The 21,172-nt window shown below is 36.3% G+C and overlaps 1 protein-coding gene across 1 annotated transcript in view; it reads right to left on the bottom strand.

The window, feature by feature from the left end:
- LOC131427254 (uncharacterized) overlaps positions 1-21,172 on the bottom strand; it is a 45,096-nt gene that overhangs the window by 11,849 nt on the left and 12,075 nt on the right. Inside the window, exons 3-5 of the mRNA XM_058590268.1 lie at positions 7,245-8,667; positions 7,038-7,184; positions 6,578-6,820 (exon numbers count right to left, since the gene is read on the bottom strand). Of these exons, the coding sequence (XP_058446251.1) occupies positions 6,578-6,820; positions 7,038-7,184; positions 7,245-8,667 (1,813 nt within the window). The remainder of the gene's footprint in view (positions 1-6,577; positions 6,821-7,037; positions 7,185-7,244; positions 8,668-21,172) is intronic.

Here is a 21,172-nt window from a genome sequence, read left to right as displayed (position 1 = left end):
TTATCCACAGAGCTGTTGTTTCCTGTTGGAAAAACGTGTTTTAATCCTCCTAGTGGTGTAATGATGCCTTTCTCATACTACTCATAACATCATAAATATTACAGTGGAATTCGCAAAAACAACTGTTCATTGAATAGAAAGAGGATCGAATTGAATGGTCGAACTAAATTTAACAAACTCTGTGAATTCTGTTTACCCTGTATTTCCGAAAACGGAAGAACTATTCACAACAAATTTAGGAATTCCGTATGAAACTGTAAGACTTTTCCTTCGAAGTTTGTGAAATTCTATTTGGCCATCTTAAAGAAAATTGATTGAGATCGGTTTTGCAGTTTTTAATCATCATTTCCAATTCTTCCGAAACCGAATTCTGATGACCGGAATAGCCGAAGTTGGTTTGTTTGCTAGCAACCAATACGACCTACAAATTGGAACAGTTTTGAACCTAATTAAACCTAGACTTACTATCTCATGCTTTATTTCGATTAAACCAATTAAACGAAATCCAACAAACAATAATAATTATTATATAACAATAATATTATTATTACCATTGTCATTGTCCCGGGTTGGCGGTTCAATGCATAGGACGCTGGTCTTTACAAGCCAGCTGTCGTATGTTCGAGCCCCGACCTGGAAGGATTCTTAGTGTCAGTAGGATCCATAGTACTAGCCATGCAATGATTCTGTACGCTAAGAATCGGCTGCGAAGTCTGTTGAAACAGAAAGGCCAAATTCCACGGAAGGAATGTGTAATGCCAAGACTTTGCTTGACACCACCACATTCTTCTACTCTTTCGGTCACACTTATCATAGAATAGCCAAAAAATATTTCAATGCCAGCACCGTCTTTTATCAATATCACACACTAGTAGCAGACATCCGTAACCGTTTCGTTTTCTTTATAGCGTGTACTAAATAGAACAAAGCACGCATCGTACGTTTTGCGTCTTCTTCTTCTTCCACCGTACCACCACGCAGTGCGGTAAAATTTCATTTTCAATCGAATAATAAAGGATGAAAATGAAATTTATGGCCGCTGACAGTCAGCATATCTCTACGAATTCTACTAATTTGACTTTTGCTGCCATTTTCAAGTGAAGCTCCCGGCATTCATCGTCAGTTGATTATTCGTACCTAGTCATTTGAAGTTTTGTTTGCTCAGTCTCGAGTGCCAAGTAATCTACCTGCTTCATCGCCTTCGCTCTTGGTAGTAAGCAAATTCGAACGAATAGAATTATAAATGGAGTAAAGTATGAAAAATGAAAACTTAAGGAGGAAACAATTAATTTATGTGTATTCTGTGATTGATATTTCAGCTATCTGGTTTGTCTTTCATCTATTATCTTGAACCAATTCGAATGTTTACAAGAACCTCATTTGAAGGCCGCTCTCACTCTATTGAAAGAGATATTTTGACATTTCAAGAGATCAACTGACGGTGGTTCAACTGAGCCTCGATTGAAGAGAAACGAGTGATGAATTGAATGCTGCCCGTTCGGGCCGTCAGCAAACATTGTGTGTGTCAGAGAGTGAAGTTTACTGCATTCGATAGATCGTCAATGTGTTTCACATTCAGTTTCAATTGAATTGAATGAAGTTTTACAGCACTGCCACCACGTACCACCACGTACTGGTGTTGTATATATTGTCATTCAATATGGCGATTTGAAAACTTTGACACTCATCCCACTGTAACTGCGGAGCCCCAGGTCAAATCCAGATGAAATTTTACAGTAGCTTTAAAGATAATATGAGCTTTAATTCAAGTCAACATTTTTGAAAATCGTTTCAATCATCGCAAAGAAATCAAAGTGAATTCCTATTTCGAGTTTTTCTTCACCACTTTTGGTGCTTCCGGAACAGGAAAAGGGGGGGACCAGTGATGTCGTTTTAGGGGATTTGTACCCGTTGTTGATAATCGTTCGCGAAAAAATACTGATGAAATTGGTAATTCTTCACTTATCACGCTTTAGTTCCGGAACCGGGAGTCGGATCCGGATAAAATGTTACAGCAATTTTTAGAAAACTAAAGGGTGATTTTTTAAGAGCTTGAGAACTTTTTTAAACAATAAAACGCATAAAATTTGCAAAATCTCATCGGTTCTTTATTTTAAACGTTAGATTGGTACATGACATTTACTTTTTGAAGATAATTTCATTTAAATGTTGACCGCGGCTGCGTCTTAGGTGGTCCATTCGGAAAATCCGCTTTTTTATCGACAAATTTTGTTCAGCTATGAGGCTCATTTCTGGTTGAATGGCTACGTAAATAAGCAAAATTGCCGCATTTGGAGTGAAGAGCAACCAGAAGCCGTTCAAGAACTGCCCATGCATCCCGAAAAATGCACTGTTTGGTGTGGTTTATACGCTGGTGGAATCATTGGACCGTATTTTTTCAAAGATGCTGTTGGACGCAACGTTACAGTGAATGGCGATCGCTATCGTTCGAAGCTAACAAACTTTTTGTTGCCAAAAATGGAAGAACTGAACTTGGTAGACATGTGGTTTCAACAAGATGGCGCTACATGCCACACAGCTCGCGATTCTATGGCCATTTTGAGGGAAAACTTCGGAGAACAATTCATCTCAAGAAATGGACCGGTAAGTTGGCCACCAAGATCATGCGATTTGACGCCTTTAGACTATTTTTTGTGGGGCTACGTCAAGTCTAAAGTCTACAGAAATAAGCCAGTAACTATTCCAGCTTTGGAAGACAACATTTCCGAAGAAATTCGGGCTATTCCGGCCGAGATGCTCGAAAAAGTTGCCCAAAATTGGACTTTCCGAATGGACCACCTAAGACGCAGCCGCGGTCAACATTTAAATGAAATTATCTTCAAAAAGTAAATGTCATGTACCAATCTAACGTTTAAAATAAAGAACCGATGAGATTTTGCAAATTTTATGCGTTTTATTGTTTAAAAAAGTTCTCAAGCTCTTAAAAAATCACCCTTTATAAGACCTTTAATTTTGTATGTGAAAATCGGTTAAGCCGTTTCAAAGAAAATTGAGTGCACACTTTTTCTCTAATTTTTCGCATATTACCATGTAACTCCGGAACCAGAAGTCGGATCTAAACGAAATTCAATAGCAGGCTATGGAACCATATTTTTATTTGAATCTTAGGTTGTGAAAATCGGTTCAGCCGTCTCTGAAAAAGTGAGTGCATATTTTTTACACACACACACACACACACACACACACACACAGACACAGACACACGGACATTTGCTCAGTTCGTGAAGCTGGGTATATGACATTCGGACCTACGGGCCACGGTTAAAAAGTCGGTTTTCATAGTAATTGCATAGCCTTTCTATATGAGAAAGGCAAAAACAAGATTAACAGTTCGGCTGAAAAGTTCGTATCGTTTAATAGAAACACACATTTTTTTGCCAAAATTCGTTTTTATTATTCAACATAATTGCCATCAGAGGCGATACAGCGATTATAGCGATCTTCCAACTTTTCGATACCATTTTTGTAGTACGATTTGTCCTTTGCCTCAAAATAGGCCTCAGTTTCAGCGATTACTTCTACATTGCTTCTAAATTTTTTACCAGCGAGCATTCTCTTGAGGTCTGAGAACAGGAAAAAATCACTGGGGGCCAAATCTGGAGAATACGGTGGATGAGGAAGCAATTCGAAGCCCAATTCGTTCAATTTCAGCATGGTTTTCATCGACTTGTGACACGGTGCATTGTCTTGATGAAACAAAACTTTTTTCTTCTTCAAATGAGGCCGTTTTTTTGAAATTTCGTCCTTCAAACGCTCTAATAATAGTCACTGTTGATGGTTTTTCCCTTTTCAAGGTAGTCGATGAAAATTATACCATGCGAATCCCAAAATACAGACGCCATAACCTTACTGGCCGATTTTTGAGTCTTTCCACGCTTTGGGTCGGTTCATCGCGTGCAGTCCACTAAGCTGACTGTCGATTGGACTCCGGAGTGAAGTGATGGAGCCATGTTTCGTCCATTCTTATATATCGACGAAAAAAATCGGTTTTATTTCGATATAACAGCTCCAAACACTGCTCAGAATCATCAATTCATTGTTGTTTTTGATCGATTGTAAGCTCACGCGGCAAACATTTTGCACAAAGCTTTCTCATATCCATATATTCGTGAATAATATGTCCAACACGTTCCTTTGATATCTTTAGGGTGTCAGCTATCTCGATCAACTTCACTTTACGGTCATTGAAAATCATTTTGTGGATTTTTGTCACGTTTTCATCGGTAACAGCCTCTTTTGGACGTCCACTGCGTTCATCGTCTTCGGTGCTCATATGACCAGTACGAAATTTTGCAAACCACTTACGAATTGTTGCTTCGCCCGGTGCAGAGTCTGGATAACACTCATCAAGCCATTTTTTGGTATCGGCGGCACTTTTTTTCATCAAAAAGTAGTGTTTCATCAACACACGAAATTCCTTTTTTTCCATTTTTTTCACAATAACAAAAGTAGCTTCACTCAAAATGCAATATCTCACAAACTAATAATCAGACAGCTGTCAAATTTATACACGTATCTTTTGAAGGTTGGTACTAACTGAAAATGGTATGGATTTAATTCTAGTGGCGCCCTCTCATAGAAACGATACGAACTTTTCAGCCGATCTGTTATAACAAACAATTAACAGCCTCAATTGAATCACATTTACAAGCAGACTATGCGTACATTAAAGACTTTCAAAGTTATTCAAATGAGTATAATCCAAAAATGGCAAATCTTTCATGTGTTATAAATTAAATCGCATAAATTTTAACCAAAATTATTAAAAGTTTCGAGTGATAATATATTTAATAAAATCGCATAGTATTAAAATTAAAGGTTTTTGAACTAGTTTTTCCAACAACTTCAGTTCTAAAAGCGCTATCGGAATGCATCAGTCACGAAAAAACGGTTTTAATTAGCCCTAAAAAATGTTGAAAGACACCAAACACGAGAAGGGAAATTTCGGTTGACCCAGATAATAAGAGTCACCGTTTAATGCCGTCCAAATTCAAAGAAGGCTTTTTCGATACTGATCATTTTTGCCACCCCAAATAGCCGATCCGGACTACTGTGCAGCGATTGCCACACAGAAAGAAAAGATGAAACTTACACGACATGTAAACCAATCGAACTATTAAACAGACATCAGTTGAAACGAAAATCTGATTTAAAACCATGATTGATGTAAAATTACATTGAAATGCATTTACTTTTTCATCGAACAAGGCTGTATATTTACAAATCGCTTAGTTTTGTAATGTAACTTTCCATTCAATTACCTGCTCTAATTATGTGCATGAAAATAAATGTAAATTCACAAAATATTTTTATCTGTGCATTGTGTTGACAAGTTCGTTTTGTGAACATTCGGATCCAGTTCGAATACGGCGGTTAACCCGGAAAAGTTCTAATCTACCACAAAATGTGAAGATTGGTCACTTCCTCAGCGTAAATAGGGTAAGGGCTCCCTATTTCATCTCATTTGTAAGGACTTTACCTAAATTACCTGACTTAGCCACTAAAATTACTATGATTTTATCATATTTCTGCATAATTCACCTTGCTCCACATTGAGATTTGATTCACATTCCTTGAAAATTTTAAAAATGATCATAAAACAGCAAAAAACAATTATTATTTGTTCACTACTCTGCTCCTAATTCCATCTCAATGGATTTTTATTCATCCTATCGTTGGTCCTTTATTCATCTTATTAATTAGCAATGGCGACAGCAATCAAAACAAAACATTACACTATTACACTCTCAGGTTGAAAATTTCAGAATTTTTCTGAAAAAGGGCCTGATGAAAACTATAAGATAACACACGATACTTTTAGAACCAGTTTGGAATTATTTCGACGTTAAAAAATTGTTGGGTCGTTTACGTTTTCTTCTACATAACAAATTGTGTTGTAAAGTTAATATGATAAATTTTAAAAAAAGGAATTGTTAATATTTAGGCTGAAGAATTGTAGACGGAGTGAATGAAATACGTGTCCCTAACAAGGCGGTCAAAGGTCAAATTATTTATATGATCCAATATAAGTCCGAAACGACTCAAAACATCAGTACTAAACATGGCACAAGTACATGTTCTAAGGTTGTCATAAGGGTATTTCAAGGCGGAGGAGTTGTATTAAATGATCATAACAGGGAGTTTGAGGCAGAACATTACTAATTTGGCAAAAATCGATATTTTTACGAGAATATGTTTTTGAATTTTTCAGCATAACATGGGAACAACTCAGAAAGTGTCACTAAACTTGGGCCGAGTACTTTCACCAAATTTAGAGTATTTCAATCGGTAGAACTTCCAGGATGTTTTCCAAACTTATCATCACAAAACATTCCAAACAATGGGCAAATTGATTAGTTTTCAATAACTACATCAAACTACAGTTAGATTCGATAGAACCAAATATTTTTATTTATTTATCAACTTTAATTTAATAATTTCTTCTCCGAAATTTTGTTTTTCTTTTGGTTTCCCATTTCTTTCAGTTTTTTTTTTGCGCTTCTCTATTCTGTGCTCGAGCAGCTGCTGCAGCTTTTTTTCAATTTTTTTTGCTCACGCAGCTCTGATTTCATTTGTTTGATTTTTATTGCTTCAGCATTTTCAAACGCTTTTGCGGTAAGCTCCTTCATCCTCTCTCCGGCTGTCAAAATAGCATAAGATTTTTGCCTATAACGTCTATGTTGCGGATTTCGCTTTGGAGTTGGGGGAGCAACGAAAAACTTTGAAGCACTCAATGATTGAATAGGATTTGAATTGGGAATGTTTGTAATATCGGTCAATACATCACATGGTCCAACATCTGCATTTGAATAAATAAAACAAATATATATATATATATATATATATATATATATATATATATATATATATATATATATATATATATATATATATATATATATATATATATATATATATATATATATATATATATATATATATATATATATATATATATATGTGTGTGTGTGTGTGTGTGTGTGTGTAGCGCTGAGCGATGTCAAAGAATAACTCACCATTATTAGACATTAACATATTCGACCCTGAAGATGTTGTACTCATAGCACGGAAAAGATTACAGTTTCTTGGATCAGACGACAAATCCGAGGAGTCATCTGGAAATGCTACTCTTTCCTCTATCACAACCATTGGCTCTTCAATTGCTGTATCAAAATCAGAACTGATATTAAGTTTATTGCCATAGAAAAAGTTGTTCTTCTTACCGGATTCCTGAGCCATGTCCAGAGTCTGAAATTGAAAATTATCTACGACCATTGGTACTGTAACTGCTTTCTTGAAATCGTCATCAAATTTCCAATTCGTCGATGTATGAAATACTGTTGCAGTATCAGATGAAAAATTTTGTGCCCAGACATCATCTAATTCTGCACCTTCTTGAAGCACAATCAGAGGTTCATGTACTATTGCTTCATCCATATCATCAATGATAATTGGTCTATCCTCCCCGGAAAAACTCTGTTCTCTCAACTCTAGGGGCATTACAATATCGGACGTAAAATTCTGCTCCAAAGCATTACAACTCTCATCCTCCTCTTGAATCATGACTTCGGGTTCAACAAACGCTTCCTCGGAAGCATCAATGTTGATTTGTCCAGCAGTTAAAATTTTATTGTAAATAAATGATATTATTTTTTCTTCCGCGGATAAACCGGAAAAAACGGAAGTTTTGTAATGTTCTATTCTTTCTTCTCCAATCATTTCAATGGCTTCTTTGATTGTTGAACTAGGTACCAGAGTCATTTGATTTTTATCAGTTAGATCAGTTACAACTTGACCCCCTGTTATCAATTCTGAGATTGGATGAACTGCTTTAGCAATACATTTTGTATAATCCACAGCATTCGGATCGAACGGAAATAAACCACAAGCACGAAATGCATTAGTGATTGTTGATTTCTTAAGCGATCGTTCCATTGCTTCTCGCAACAATTTTCCAAATAAGGGTATCGTTACTCGCTCGGAAGATTGTTCTGTTTTCCACGAGTCAATTATCGTTTCCCAGCTGTTTTTCAGTGGCCGGAATATAGACACATCTGCCGGTTGAATTATCCTTGTGGCGTTGGGATAGAGAGCAATAAGAACTATTCCTAGTTTTGAGCAAACATCTGCTGCCTCTAAGGCTGTATGAGATTTATGCCCATCCACGAAAAATAACACCGGAAATTTGACTCCCTTTTTAAGTAAAGTAGGATACAAAATTTTCTTTATATAAAGAGTGAAATTCGTGGAATTCATCCAACCTGAATCAGAGGTTCCCAGTCCCCACTCAGGTGGAAAAGAAGAAACTATTTCTCGACTTAAGCGTTTGTACGGTAGTATAACATCTGGTGGTATAATAGTTCCATCGGCCGCGAAAGAAAAAAGAACTGTTATGTTTTGTTTTCCATTTGCTGTATCTACTGCTGAGACATTCCTAGAACCCTTTGTAGCCAAAACTTTCTTGGACAAAGAATTTAATGCGAACCCTGTTTCATCGCCATTAAGTATACGTGCTGGATCTTTCAAAGCGTCAGACAGGTCGTTTTCGATTAAGTACTCTTCTACAGTTTTGAACCATTTCCGAATATCTTTTTCGGAGACCTTCGCACTGGCTGAAGTCACTGCTTCCGGTGTCCTAAACGTTAACTGCGGATGCCGGTTCATGAAACCTTCTACCCATTTTCGACCTGAAAATGCGTTCCAATATTATTTCAGTTTCTTTTGTTAGTTCAAATCAATTAGTTCATGTTTGGATTTATATTCTTTTCAATTAAAAAAAAATATGGGCTATATGTTTTTGGCTAATTATTTTCTTGTTGTGAAATTTGATTCCGCACATCTTTTAAGTTTATATAACACAAACTTGAATTATATTTTTTTCCCATGTAAAAACATAACAAATTATTGAATTTCTTTGTATGTACTTTTCAATAGGTTTAGAAAAGTATTATGCAACGTCAGACTAGCATATGAAAAGCATATCAGAGTAAAAAGAATAAAATTACCTGGAACGTTATTACGAAAAGGATTCTTTTTTTTTGTAACTCGCAAAAAAGCTGCCACTTTGACTTTCAACCCGTTTCGCGTTATTGGAAAGCCTTTTTTTTTGCATCGTTTCTAACCACGTAACAATGCTATCTTCTTCATCTTGCGTCAGTACCGTATTACGACCTTTTGATGGTTTTTGGAACGAATCACTTAGACGATATTGCAGAGTAGCCCGAGGAATTCCATAGTATTTGTCGACATGGTACATCGACATTGTACCAGTTCGTACGTTGTCAAGCATCTTCTGAAGATAATTTTCAGTGTACGATTTTATATGCTTGCGCGGCTTGGATTGCTTCTGTTTACTCTCATTCTCTCGGAGCACAACAGCAGAATCATTCGAATCAACTATAGAAAAAAAAATAAACAATTATTTCTACATATTGCAATAACTCTGAAAATCGAATGCAGAGCGTCCAACTACGCCCGAATGTCTATGAAATGCGATTCATCTACATTGTTATATTGATGAGTGAAATACACTTTAATATTAAATCAATATGAATTCGTCATTGAAATGTCATCGATTTGATATTAGGTTTCAAATTTACTTCACTGTATGGATACGATTTATCGTAAGAAAATTGAATTTGGTACCTATGTAAGCTACAGAAATATTATTTCCGGTCTCGTCGACCGATTCAAATCTCTTATGCTGCATGAGATGAATCATATTTTTTCACTTATTCGTTTCAACCGTTATCTGCACATCAAAAATTAAGTTAAACGGAACGGAGAAGGAAATGTCTTTTCGTACCGATCCGGTTCAATGCTGGCATAGCTCCTTGCAAGGATACCACATAACGGTACCGGAAAAGTGTAAATACGAGCTTGTAATAGGTAGGTAATTATACTAAACTTGGGGAAGATTATTAGCGTCCGTACATGGAGCTTTGCCAGCACTGAACTAAACTGAAGTTTTGAATGACAATGAAAGTTATGCACTAATCGATGTCTTCCGAGAGGCATACTAGGCTTGTTGCTGGATGATACTAGCAGCTGATGTATGAACATGTAAGGCACAGATATATTTCTTCTTCGACGAACCACCGTGCTGTGAATTCATGTTGCCGTTGTACCGCCGATCAGAAGTTACATTCAACTGATAAATTCTTCCTCACTCACTCTGTTCTTTATTCGTATTGAAAACTTCACTGCATGTTGCTTTGGTGCCTAAAATATAAGATATTATGAATGATGATTGCTACTTACGTGCACTAATTTTATCCATATTTGAGAAAGCATAAACAATTCTTTTTTCTTCTATTGTTGAATTTTAATCGTTCCGAAACGCAGTACGAAAATGTGACAGTTAGTGCGAACAGTAAATAAGATGTTTAATGTATCGTTCCAGAATGACACTTCATAGGATTAGCCTTCAAAAAACAAAATGCAGAATCAGAGATGCCATTTATACAGATTTATCTGTATTCTGAAGAGTTTTGTTTTCGTATACTGATTTAATACAGATTACCTAAATTCAATGCAGATTTGTACAGGTTCAGATTCAAATTATATTTTTCTGTTTGAGCATCTATTAGTATTTGATTGCAATGATGATACAAAAGTTTATTAATCAACGGACAAATCTCATACTAAAATGGAAATACATTTATATTTTAATTTTAAACCAATTTGAACTGATATTCATGGAAGTCATGGCATCATGAAACATTTTTAAACTAGATGAGAGATGAATATATAGAATTCAATTGTTATTGCATATTCTTTTGAGCGCGGCAACGACTTAGGGAGACATAAAGAATAATAATTGAACATCATTTTGTTATAGAAAATTTAATTTTTTTAATATGTATATATATATATATATATATATATATATATATATATATATATATATATATATATATATATATATATATATATATATATATATATATATATATATATATATATATATATATATATATATATATATATATATATATATCGGTTGATTTCTCATTAGGGCGTATAAGCAAGTGACAGTTTCCTTTTAATCATTCTCACTTTCGATTATTGTGATGTGATTAAAAAGATTTTCTTTGACTATTCTTTCACTATTCTGTTTGAAAGTCGAAAGTTTCGGGTATCATTTCATGCAAAGAGTTGAGTGATACACGTGGACACCGCTTGGTAATTAATAGAAGAGAAAGTAAACAAAGAGAAACTGTCACTTGCTTATACGCCTTATTGAAAAATTAACCGATATATATATATATATATATATATATATATATATATATATATATATATATATATATATATATATATATATATATATATATATATATATATATATATATATATATATATATATATATATATATATATATATATATATATATATATATATATATAAGAAAGGCAGATTTTCTATGAAAATATCTGGCATCTCTGTGCACAACCGATAAAACGCACACACTCAACAGCGTTATATTGACATATATCGGAATGAAACCAGTGCAACTAGATTTGCCACAATGGTTATTTGATTAGTATTTAACACGCTCTATTTAGTAATATTAGAATCCGAAACAGTATTATTTGTATATAAATATCAATGATATAATTAAACTAATGTCATGGATACCAAAAAATACTTGTTGATGATAATTTAAAGAAGAAAAAAGTATTTTTATAAACTTGGCAACCTTGCGATACGAAATGAGATGAAAACAAAGCGCAATCAAGTGAATTAAGTGCAATTTTTCATCTCATATTTTTTATTGATTTTATTGCTTATCAGGTAATTTAAGAAGTCTTCAATCGTTGATTAAACAAGTGGAAAATGAACAGTACTAACTATAAGGATATTCCAACATTGAATAGTGGTGTAATTATGTGGAATAGTGATCATGTTTTGAGACGAGCCGATTAGTAAATATTTAGAAACATGATGAATTGTAAAACTTGAGACGAAAGTGGTTCCTAAATCAAAAATTGAGTTTATTTTAATTGAAAAAAGCAGTCGATGAAGGTTTTTAAACTATTTTTTTCAATTGGAAAGTGTGGCAAAACCTTGAATAAATGTTTTAAATCGTTCCACAGTTTTGTTCAGGTACGTTGAAAGGTATGATTAATGTTCAAAATTATGAGATGAAGGAATGAGATGGATATTGGAGCTGAGATGAAATAGGGAGCCCTTACCCTAGATAATATGGTTGATTTTTCAGAAAAAAAATCGATTCTCTGCTGTTTGCTGACTCAAAAAATAAATGTCCATTAGAGATGGACGGGTAAGCAATTTTCAAACCCGAACCTGAGCGAAAGTAAAAAAAAACTTTTCCCAGTATCCGACTCCAACCCGAGAACAATTTCTCTTCAAAATCCGAACCTGACTCAAAAGAATATATTGAAATATCCGAGACCCGACCAAATTCTGTCGTGACTCCAACTTACTTTCATATCGGGCGCCTTTTCAGAATTCACTCTGTACCCTAAGTAGCAAACATTGTTCTAGCATTGTTTTTCTTCACTCTTCTCGCAACGATTGTGCGATTGAAAAAGCGCAGTTTGCTTGTATGATGTGCAACAAGTTTCTTGTTTGATATGTTTCATATCAATCATATTTGTTAAGTAGAAACCGAAAATGAAACTGCTCAAATAAACTTATTATAGAATCAGTTAAATAAACCGATGTGGAACTTAATCCGTTTAGGTTTTTGACTTGGTTTCACAAGCAGTAATATGAATGATTTTCACATTTGTTGATAAAACATGTAAAATCATTTGTCAAACATATCTGACATGAATAACCGTTCTGTAGCTATTGTGAAACATGCCAATTTTAACAAGTTTTAATTGCTACTTGGGACAAGTATGGGTAGAACTTTATCGTGATTATCTCTTATTATATTTATGGCAGCAACATAACTTCTTCTCTATACAATCGAAAATATGTTCAGCAATTTATTTATAATCTAAAAATTATAGGTTTCTAAAATGTTTGGTTTCAACGAGTATCAAAGAGGAGAACTTGTGACGCTTGTTTGTCTTTCTCATGCCCGGACGACGGTTATGACACATTGAGCGCCATTGCATTCTCGCGGTACCTACTATGTAGGAATGAAATGTACAAATTGACACCTTTTACTCATTCTGGTTTACATTTTGTACCAGTAAATTCTGAATAATAACTTTCAAAGAACTTTTCGATATTTTCTTCCGTTCCATTGCTGTTACTGTACTTCTGCAGTAAAGATGGTCCAGTTTCGGGTATTTGTACCCAAAATCCAACCCGAACCCGACGGGTATTGGTCGTGTCTCGGGTTTTTTTCGGGTTTCAGAACTTTTTTCGGGTTCGGATCAGGTACGGGTAAAGATTTTTAAATTTTTTTATTGAGTGTGGGTCGAGCTCGGGTTTGGAAAAATGCTTACTATGTTGTGTGTAAGAATAAGTTTGTCGTGAATTAGTATAAGTGCTCCGACACAATTCTGGAAGTAAAAAAATGAAATTCAAACAAAATATCAACTTATGAGAACGATTCTGGATTTTCATAAGTGTGAAGAAACGGGTGTTTCGTATTCAAGTCATCCAGTTATGTCTCTGGCATTACCCGCCCACTTTTTTAACCCGAACCATCTCTACTGTCCATGAAGCAAAAGAAGCATTTGGTTGACAACAGGGCTGAAAATTTAGATATTTTTAGATATATAGATTCCGATTTCAGTCTTTACGAGGCAAAGATTTCCAACAACAAAAATGGTCCCAGTTAAGCAATATGTTGAACGCTTTAGGAGGAGCTACCAAAAAAACCAACCGAAAGCAAAGTGGTTGGTGATTCAAAACCATCAAGGCGGGTAGAACTGCTAATTAAAAAAAGAAGAGGGACACTCTTTCGAAGCTCGAGATAATTATATTTACGATGCATGCAGAAGGATACTTTAGACAGCGAGAATGGTATAAAGATGGTTTCAAAAAAGTCACCAAAGTGCTTCAAAGTTGCATCAAAATTATTTCATATTGTCTTGAAATGCCTTTTTTAAGGTGACAACTTTCTAAACTTCCGTAACTTTATTGAACAAGAAGGTAGACAATTGTTTAGAAATGGTCGCAAGACTGGTTCAAATTTGTACCAAAACTGTTGGAAAATAGCACCCAAATTGTGTAACAAAATAACTCGAAAATAACTAAAAATTGTATCAAGTCAAAATTAACTCAAAAAATTTTCTAAATTTTGTTGAACCTTTCTTTAAGTTATCTAGAAAAGGTCTCAAAAATATCAAAAAAAAATGTTCTCAAACCTCCTGTAATACAATTTTGAATTTGTTTCAAAATTGTTACCAAATCGAAAATTCTGATTTTTTTTGTTTGAAGAACTAAAATTGAGAAATAAGGTAATTTTCTGTAAATATAATATTGCCTTACGTTTCCTGGAACATTAGGCATTGAAAAATGCCACTCAAACGAACAGCACGGTTCTTTCGAAACCGATAAATGGAAAGTAAAGCTTTACTACTTCACTCTACTAAAATAGAAAAAAAAAAACCTCAACCGCTTCGGTTGATGGACATCGCGATGGCATTTGGACATTTCACCACCCAGTCCACCGGCGGCATGCGGCATTTGGTGGCCATTCACTAGCCGGGCGTCACCCACACAAAACAGCACCTTCCTGGTGGAGCAACTGTACACACTTAACTCGATGTACCTGCCGCCGTATTACATCCACTCTTCTCTCGGCGCGATCTTAAAGTGCTTCACTTTTATTGCCGCCTTATTCGTCGAGAGTCACTTACTTGGTTACTTGCTTGTACTTGCCAGCCGGATTGGATGTCTTTTGTTTTTGTGCCACTCGCCGGAACCAATTTCCACCCCCTCCCCCCCCTCCCGGGGCTACTTACTGCTCTTGCTCTCTCTCTCTCTCTCTCTCTCTCTCTCTCTCTCTCTCTCTCTCTCTCTCTCTCTCGAACTGCTGCCGGGTGGTCACTGGCTTGGCTGTGGTTGGTGATAAAATTAGATTTAATTACTCGACTTTTACGGTGAGTGTCCCTCCCCCAACCGCCCGTCCTTGTCTTTTCCATCGGCTGCAGAGTTTTTGATTCATCACGATGTAAGCAAACAGAGTCACCGCTGTTTCGTTTTTGTTTTTTGTTACTTTTCGAGAAATGCAAATTAAAATATTTTCATTTTTCCGATTCTGAGGAAACTCTATTGTGTTTCTGCTATTTGCGTACGCGGAATGACAATGACGGTACGAAGACGAGTTGCCATCGACACACACACTGACACTGTTGCCTGGCGACTACTTTGTTACGGTCGTCCGTTTAATGACTTGGTTGCGATGGCATTTATGTGTCGAGATAAGTTCCGCCGATAACATCGGGAACTTGGTCCGATTTGCTGCGTATTCAAATGAGTCGTAGACGTTTTTCGGTCAGCCCGGGAATCTTCCCACCGACGGCGAGCGTCAATAAGCGGAAGTGGGTAGCGTTTATGTCGCAGTAAAAAAAAACCATCCCGGATTCTTAACGCTTTTTTTCCCGGAGAATCCGGCGTTGATTAGTCTGGGAGTTTTCCCAGCACTGACGCGGTGACGGCAAAACCGTCTCAAGAATTTGAAAATTGGAAATCGCTGAGGCTACTGCGATGTCAACTTTCTGCTCCAATTGCGCCGCGTCAAATGTAAGACCCGTAAGCAGCGGTATCGGTCTCCCTCGGCACCCTTGCCTTGCTAGCTGTTTTGCTGTTGGAAGCTACCAGAAGGTGGTACATGTTCGTGGCGTCGGATTCTCGCAATTCGGTGCTCGCGCGCGGCGGCGCAATTACAAGCCATCAATTATGACGGCTGAACACACATCCAACCCAGAGAGTGGGCTGCGGCGCGTCGCACGCATCTGCCGTATGCGCACACGTAGAAGGCTCTGACTGCTATGCTACTACGGTGCTGTATGCCAATGCCGGGTGCCGCCTGCTTTGCTTAGCCTACAAGCACATTTATGCGCGATGGCGGCAATCATTCTTGTACTGTACGGTTGCGGCAAACGCGATCGAACTGCACGCATCGCCGCGTTGACGATATTGAATTAAGTTGCGGTCGATGTTCGCGTGTGTGCCCACCGCCACCGATCGCAATCGCAATCCAATGGCGGTTGACTATCGGGTCCCAGCGATCTTGAAACAATAACAATTGTGCTAGTTGTACTGGAATATGACATCCATCGGTTGATCGGCTTTGCTACGGTTTATTACTTCATTACGAGTTAAGAGAGCGCAAACAAATTATCACGCCGCACTGGACAGACAAACAGACAGCCAGACCGAGTACCTTAAGTGACCTTAAAGCAATTAAACAGCGATTGTGAAATCACTACATGCGTTTGTTGCATTAGTAATACAGTTAAAATCGAAATACGGCGGAGATCGGTTCTGGCAGAATTGCAAAAATACATTAACGGTGCACTCCGAGATGGCTAAACCGATTTTCAAAAACTTCATTCAGATGAACGGTATTTTGGTCCCATAGCCTGCTATTGAATTTCATTCGGGATCCGACTTCTGATTCCGGAGTTACAGACTAATATGTGAAAATTCTGGAAGAAAATTTCCCAAACTAACACTCCGAAGCAAAATCTTGTAGTTTTTTAAAAAATTCTAGAACATTTCATTCGGATCCGACCTTCGGTTTCGGAACTAAAGTGGGAAAAGTGAAAAGTTTTTCTTGAGCTGCATTCAAACATGCCAGCAACTGAACATCATTGCAGTATTCTGATCAGAGCTCTGACTGGACATTGCAAACTGCTGATTATTATTCGTGAGATTTGTGTGAATGCGATTACGGTACTTCATATCATCTGATATGTAACAGTCCCTCAACTACGTATCCGGGTTTTTGGTTCCCCAAACATGGTTGAGTCTGTGTATGGAGAACTAAAATTGCAGCATATTCTATCGTTTCTCACCCGATGCGGTAGGGAGCTATAGTCAGAGGAGTTCATCCAAAATCCACAATTCCAGTTCTGCATCCAGATACCGAATTCAAATCCAGAATCCAATTCCTGAATGCAAATCCAAATAGTTCAAAATTCGGGATCAAAATCCAAGACCAGGCACAGATTCGGAATTTAGTTTCAGTATCTAGAGCCACGCCTAGAATTCTGGTCCAGAATTCTTGTCCAGAACCCATGTCCTAAATTCAGTATCAGATTTCGGATCCTGGTCTAGAACTTGACCACAATTCTGATCTCCAGGTCTGAAATTCTGACCCTGAACCTAAGTTTAAAGTCAATATTTTCAAGTTCAAAATCCATTACCAAAATTCAGTTGCAGATCCAGGATTCAAGTCCCAGAAACCAAGTCCAGAATCTGATTGAAAAACTAGTCCAAAATCAAGATTCAGTTGCGAAGCTCAGGTCATGAGTCCAAGTCCAAAATCCCGTCTCAAAATTCAGATCCAGAACTCAGGCCCAGAATTGGTTTCAAGGTCCAGAGTTCAGGTACAGAGTTTAGATCCAGAAGCCAGTTCCCCAATTCAGATCTAGAATGCAAGTCTAGAATCAGCATTTATAGGCAGAGTTTCGGCCCAGAGTTCATATCCATCCCGGGTTGGCGGTTCAATGCATAGGGCACTGGTCTTACAAACCAGTTGTCGTATGTTCGAGCCCCGACCTAGAAGGATTCGTAGTGTCAGTAGAATCGTAGCACCAGCCATGCAATGATTCAGTACACTCTGAATCGGCTGTGAAGTCTGTTGAAACAGAAGGTCAAATTCCACTACAGGAATGTAATACCAAGGCTCTGTTTTTCATATCCATATTCATGTAGATTGCAGGCTCAAAATTCAGGTTATGCATCCAAGTTCAGAATCAAAATCCAGGTCCAGAACCAAATTCAGAACTCAGTCCTAGCATGCGGAGCCAAGTCTAGAATTATGGTTCAGAATCCTTGTTCAGAATCCATATCCAGAATCCATGTTTAGAATTCTGTAACAGAATTCAAGTGCAGGTTCAAGTCTAGAATCCAGGTTTAGAATTGAGTTCAAGAAGTTGAAGTCTTGGTCCGAAATTCTGGGCCAGAATCCAAGTTTTGAGTATTCAGGTAGAAAATCTATGTCCAGAATCCAGTTCCAGAATGCAGGTCCAAATTTTTAGCCTAGAATTCGGATCAATCCTGAATCCAAGTTCGGAATTCAGGTCCAGAATCAAGGTTCAGAGTTAAGTTCCAGGTCCTAAATTCAGTTCCAGTTTCAGAATTCCAGTTCAAAATCCACCCTCAGAATCTAAAATCCAGGTGCAGAATTTAGTTCCAGAATCCAGGTTCTGGTTGTAAAATGTCCTTGCACCGGTTTGAACATCTTCTTTCGGGTGGAATAGACGAGAAAAACGTGCTTAATCCATCTAGAAATGAGATGATACCTTTTTTATCAATCAGCATGTGTTTTTCGCGTGAATATTCTTCGTTGTGTTTAGTTTTCATGATATTATTGGAACTGAAAGACGAATCGAAGATAGAAATTGTATGAAACCTTAAAATTATTCTTTTCAATCTAAGTGTAAAAGTGTATTCCTCTTTAAAGTTTTTGTCTGTATTTATGGTACTTCCAGAAACGGTGTTCAGCATCCAGCATAACCAAAAATAGTTCGTATATCCATGAATTAGTACGACGAATAAATTGAAATGGTTTTGAGTCCAACTTTGAAATTTTTTTGACAACGGCAACTTCTATGACGATTTAAATTTTAAAAACTCATCACCCTGTAATTTTCAAAATTTGTATGTTTTGTATGGGACCGTAAATTTATTTTAATTTGAATTTTTGTTTATTATTGTCGTTTTTGGCCTTCTTCTAGTTTCTCTATTCCCGATACTTTCGAAAATCGGTGTAGTCGAAGTCAGTTGAATTCGCCTAATGGACTGTTAACTATTTCATCAGATTGAAAATTTTTGAGCATTAGTGTAGCTATCTTAGAAAAATCTTAGTGCACTCCACATAAAATTTTTGGGTACTTTCCGGGATCAAAAATATTTATAAAAATGAATTTTTGTGAAGTTTCAATTAGGTGAAATTTCTACACTAATCATCCTGTATCTCCTGAACCGGAAGTCGGATCTGATGAAAAAAAAAGTAAAAAAACAAGCAGTTTTAATGGGACCTTAAGACCTTTGATTTGAATATAAGATGGACGAAATCGGCTCAACCATCTACGAATGACATTATTTATCTTTCATTACATATATCATCCTGTAGTTCCGGAACTAGAGATCGGATACAAATGAAATTCAGAAACCTTATATGGAAGCATAAGACTTTTCATATGAATCTAAGTTTGTAATTTAAGATCAAAGCAACTGCTCTAAAAAAAATACTCAGGAAACTTCTCGAAAAACTGCCTGATAAACTAAACGGGCTTTTTATTGAAACACTGTTCAAAAATTTGCTCGAAAATTTGATCGAAAAAATTGCGTGTTAAGCAACTGTCGAAGACAGCTCAAAACAACTGCTCTAAAACTTGCTAAGGCTATTCGAACAATTTTTCGAATATTTACTTGAAACAGTGATTCAAAAATTTGATAGAAAAAATTGCGTAAAATCCTGTACTCGAAGAGCTACTGGAAAAAAATTTCAAGAAACAGTACGATAACTAACAGGAAAAATTGTTTGGGAAAGCTTCTATAGCTACTCGAAAAATCAACCGAACCAAAAAACATCACGAATAAATTGTCCAAAATACTGCTCGAAAAACTGCTAGAAAAAATATCTAGTAGCCACTCGAAACAGTGAAAAAACTGTTCCAAAAAACTGCTGGTGAAATTTAAAATAAATAAACTACAATACATTGTTTAAAACAACTGCCCGAAAAAACTGGTCAAAAACTACTCGAAAAACTGCTAGAAAAAAACTATTTAGTAGAAGAACTACTCGTAACACTGAAAAAACTATTCCAAAAAACTACTGCTGAAATTAAAAATCAATCAATTGTTCACAACAACTGCTCGAAACAGATGCTCCAAAACCGATCGAAAAACTAATCGACTAACTTCTCGAAAAATGTCTAGTTGGTAAAAACAGCTCGAAACGAAAGATCGAAAACCTGCTCGATAAACTACTCGAAGAGCTGCTAGGAAAACTATTCGAAAAAAGCTGTTGGAAAGTGGCTTGAAAAGACATCATGAAAATCTGCTCGAAACGATGCTCAAAACACTGCTTCAGAAAAGCTGCTCGATGGACTACTTAAAAACCGGTTTGGATAACTAACTGAAAACTTAACACGAAAAAACTCAAAACTATTCGAAATAAGGCTCGATTCGACAGCTTGAAAATTCACTCGAAATAACTGTACGATAGAACTTACAGAATTGCTGAACAACTGCTTGAAAATCTGTTACAAAAAAAAAGATTGCGCGGAACTCAAAACTCAAAACAACTGCTCGAAATAACTGCTTGGAGAATTACTCGAATAACTGCTCGATAAAACTTAGAATCTACACTACTCAAAAATTCACACGATAAAACTACTCGAAAAAATTGCTCGATATTATTCAAAAAACTATTCGAAGAACTACTCGGAAAACTGCTGCTGGATCATTTGCTCGAAAACTGGTAGGAACTACTCGAAAAGTTTTGAAAAACTTTTGACCAGAACAGCCCGCGAAAGCTTTACAAACCTGCTCGAAAAAGTATTCTTTACCTGTCGAGAAGATTACGAAAAATTTTCCGAACTGCTAGACAAGAATCTCGCTAAAAACAGCTAGAAAAGATATTTAAAAAAACTTAACGAAAACGTCTTAAAACCTATTAAAAAACCTGTTAATAAAACCGCTAGAAGAAAACTGCTCGGAAAATAACTCGAAAAATTAATTGAATAGCATTCAGAAAAACTACTGCTCCAAAAAACTGTTCGAAAATGTGCTGAAAAAAAACTGCTCGAAAAACTACTCAAAACCGACACGAAAACTTACTCGGGAAAACTTCTATAACTACTCTAAAAACTACTCGAAAAAAATTACTCGAGGAACTACTCGAAAAAAATATTTATAAAAGCGTTCAAAAACTGCTCGAAGACATAGTGCGAAAATCGATCCGAAAGAATTCCTTAAACTGCAAGAAAAAACTTAAAAATTACGTTTACATTCAAAAATGAACTTTTTTCTGATTTTGAT

Source organism: Malaya genurostris, chromosome 2 (genome assembly GCF_030247185.1).
Source record: "Malaya genurostris strain Urasoe2022 chromosome 2, Malgen_1.1, whole genome shotgun sequence".
In the NCBI taxonomy this organism is placed as follows: Eukaryota; Metazoa; Arthropoda; class Insecta; order Diptera; family Culicidae; genus Malaya; species Malaya genurostris.
This window is presented reverse-complemented; position numbering and strand designations above follow the sequence as displayed.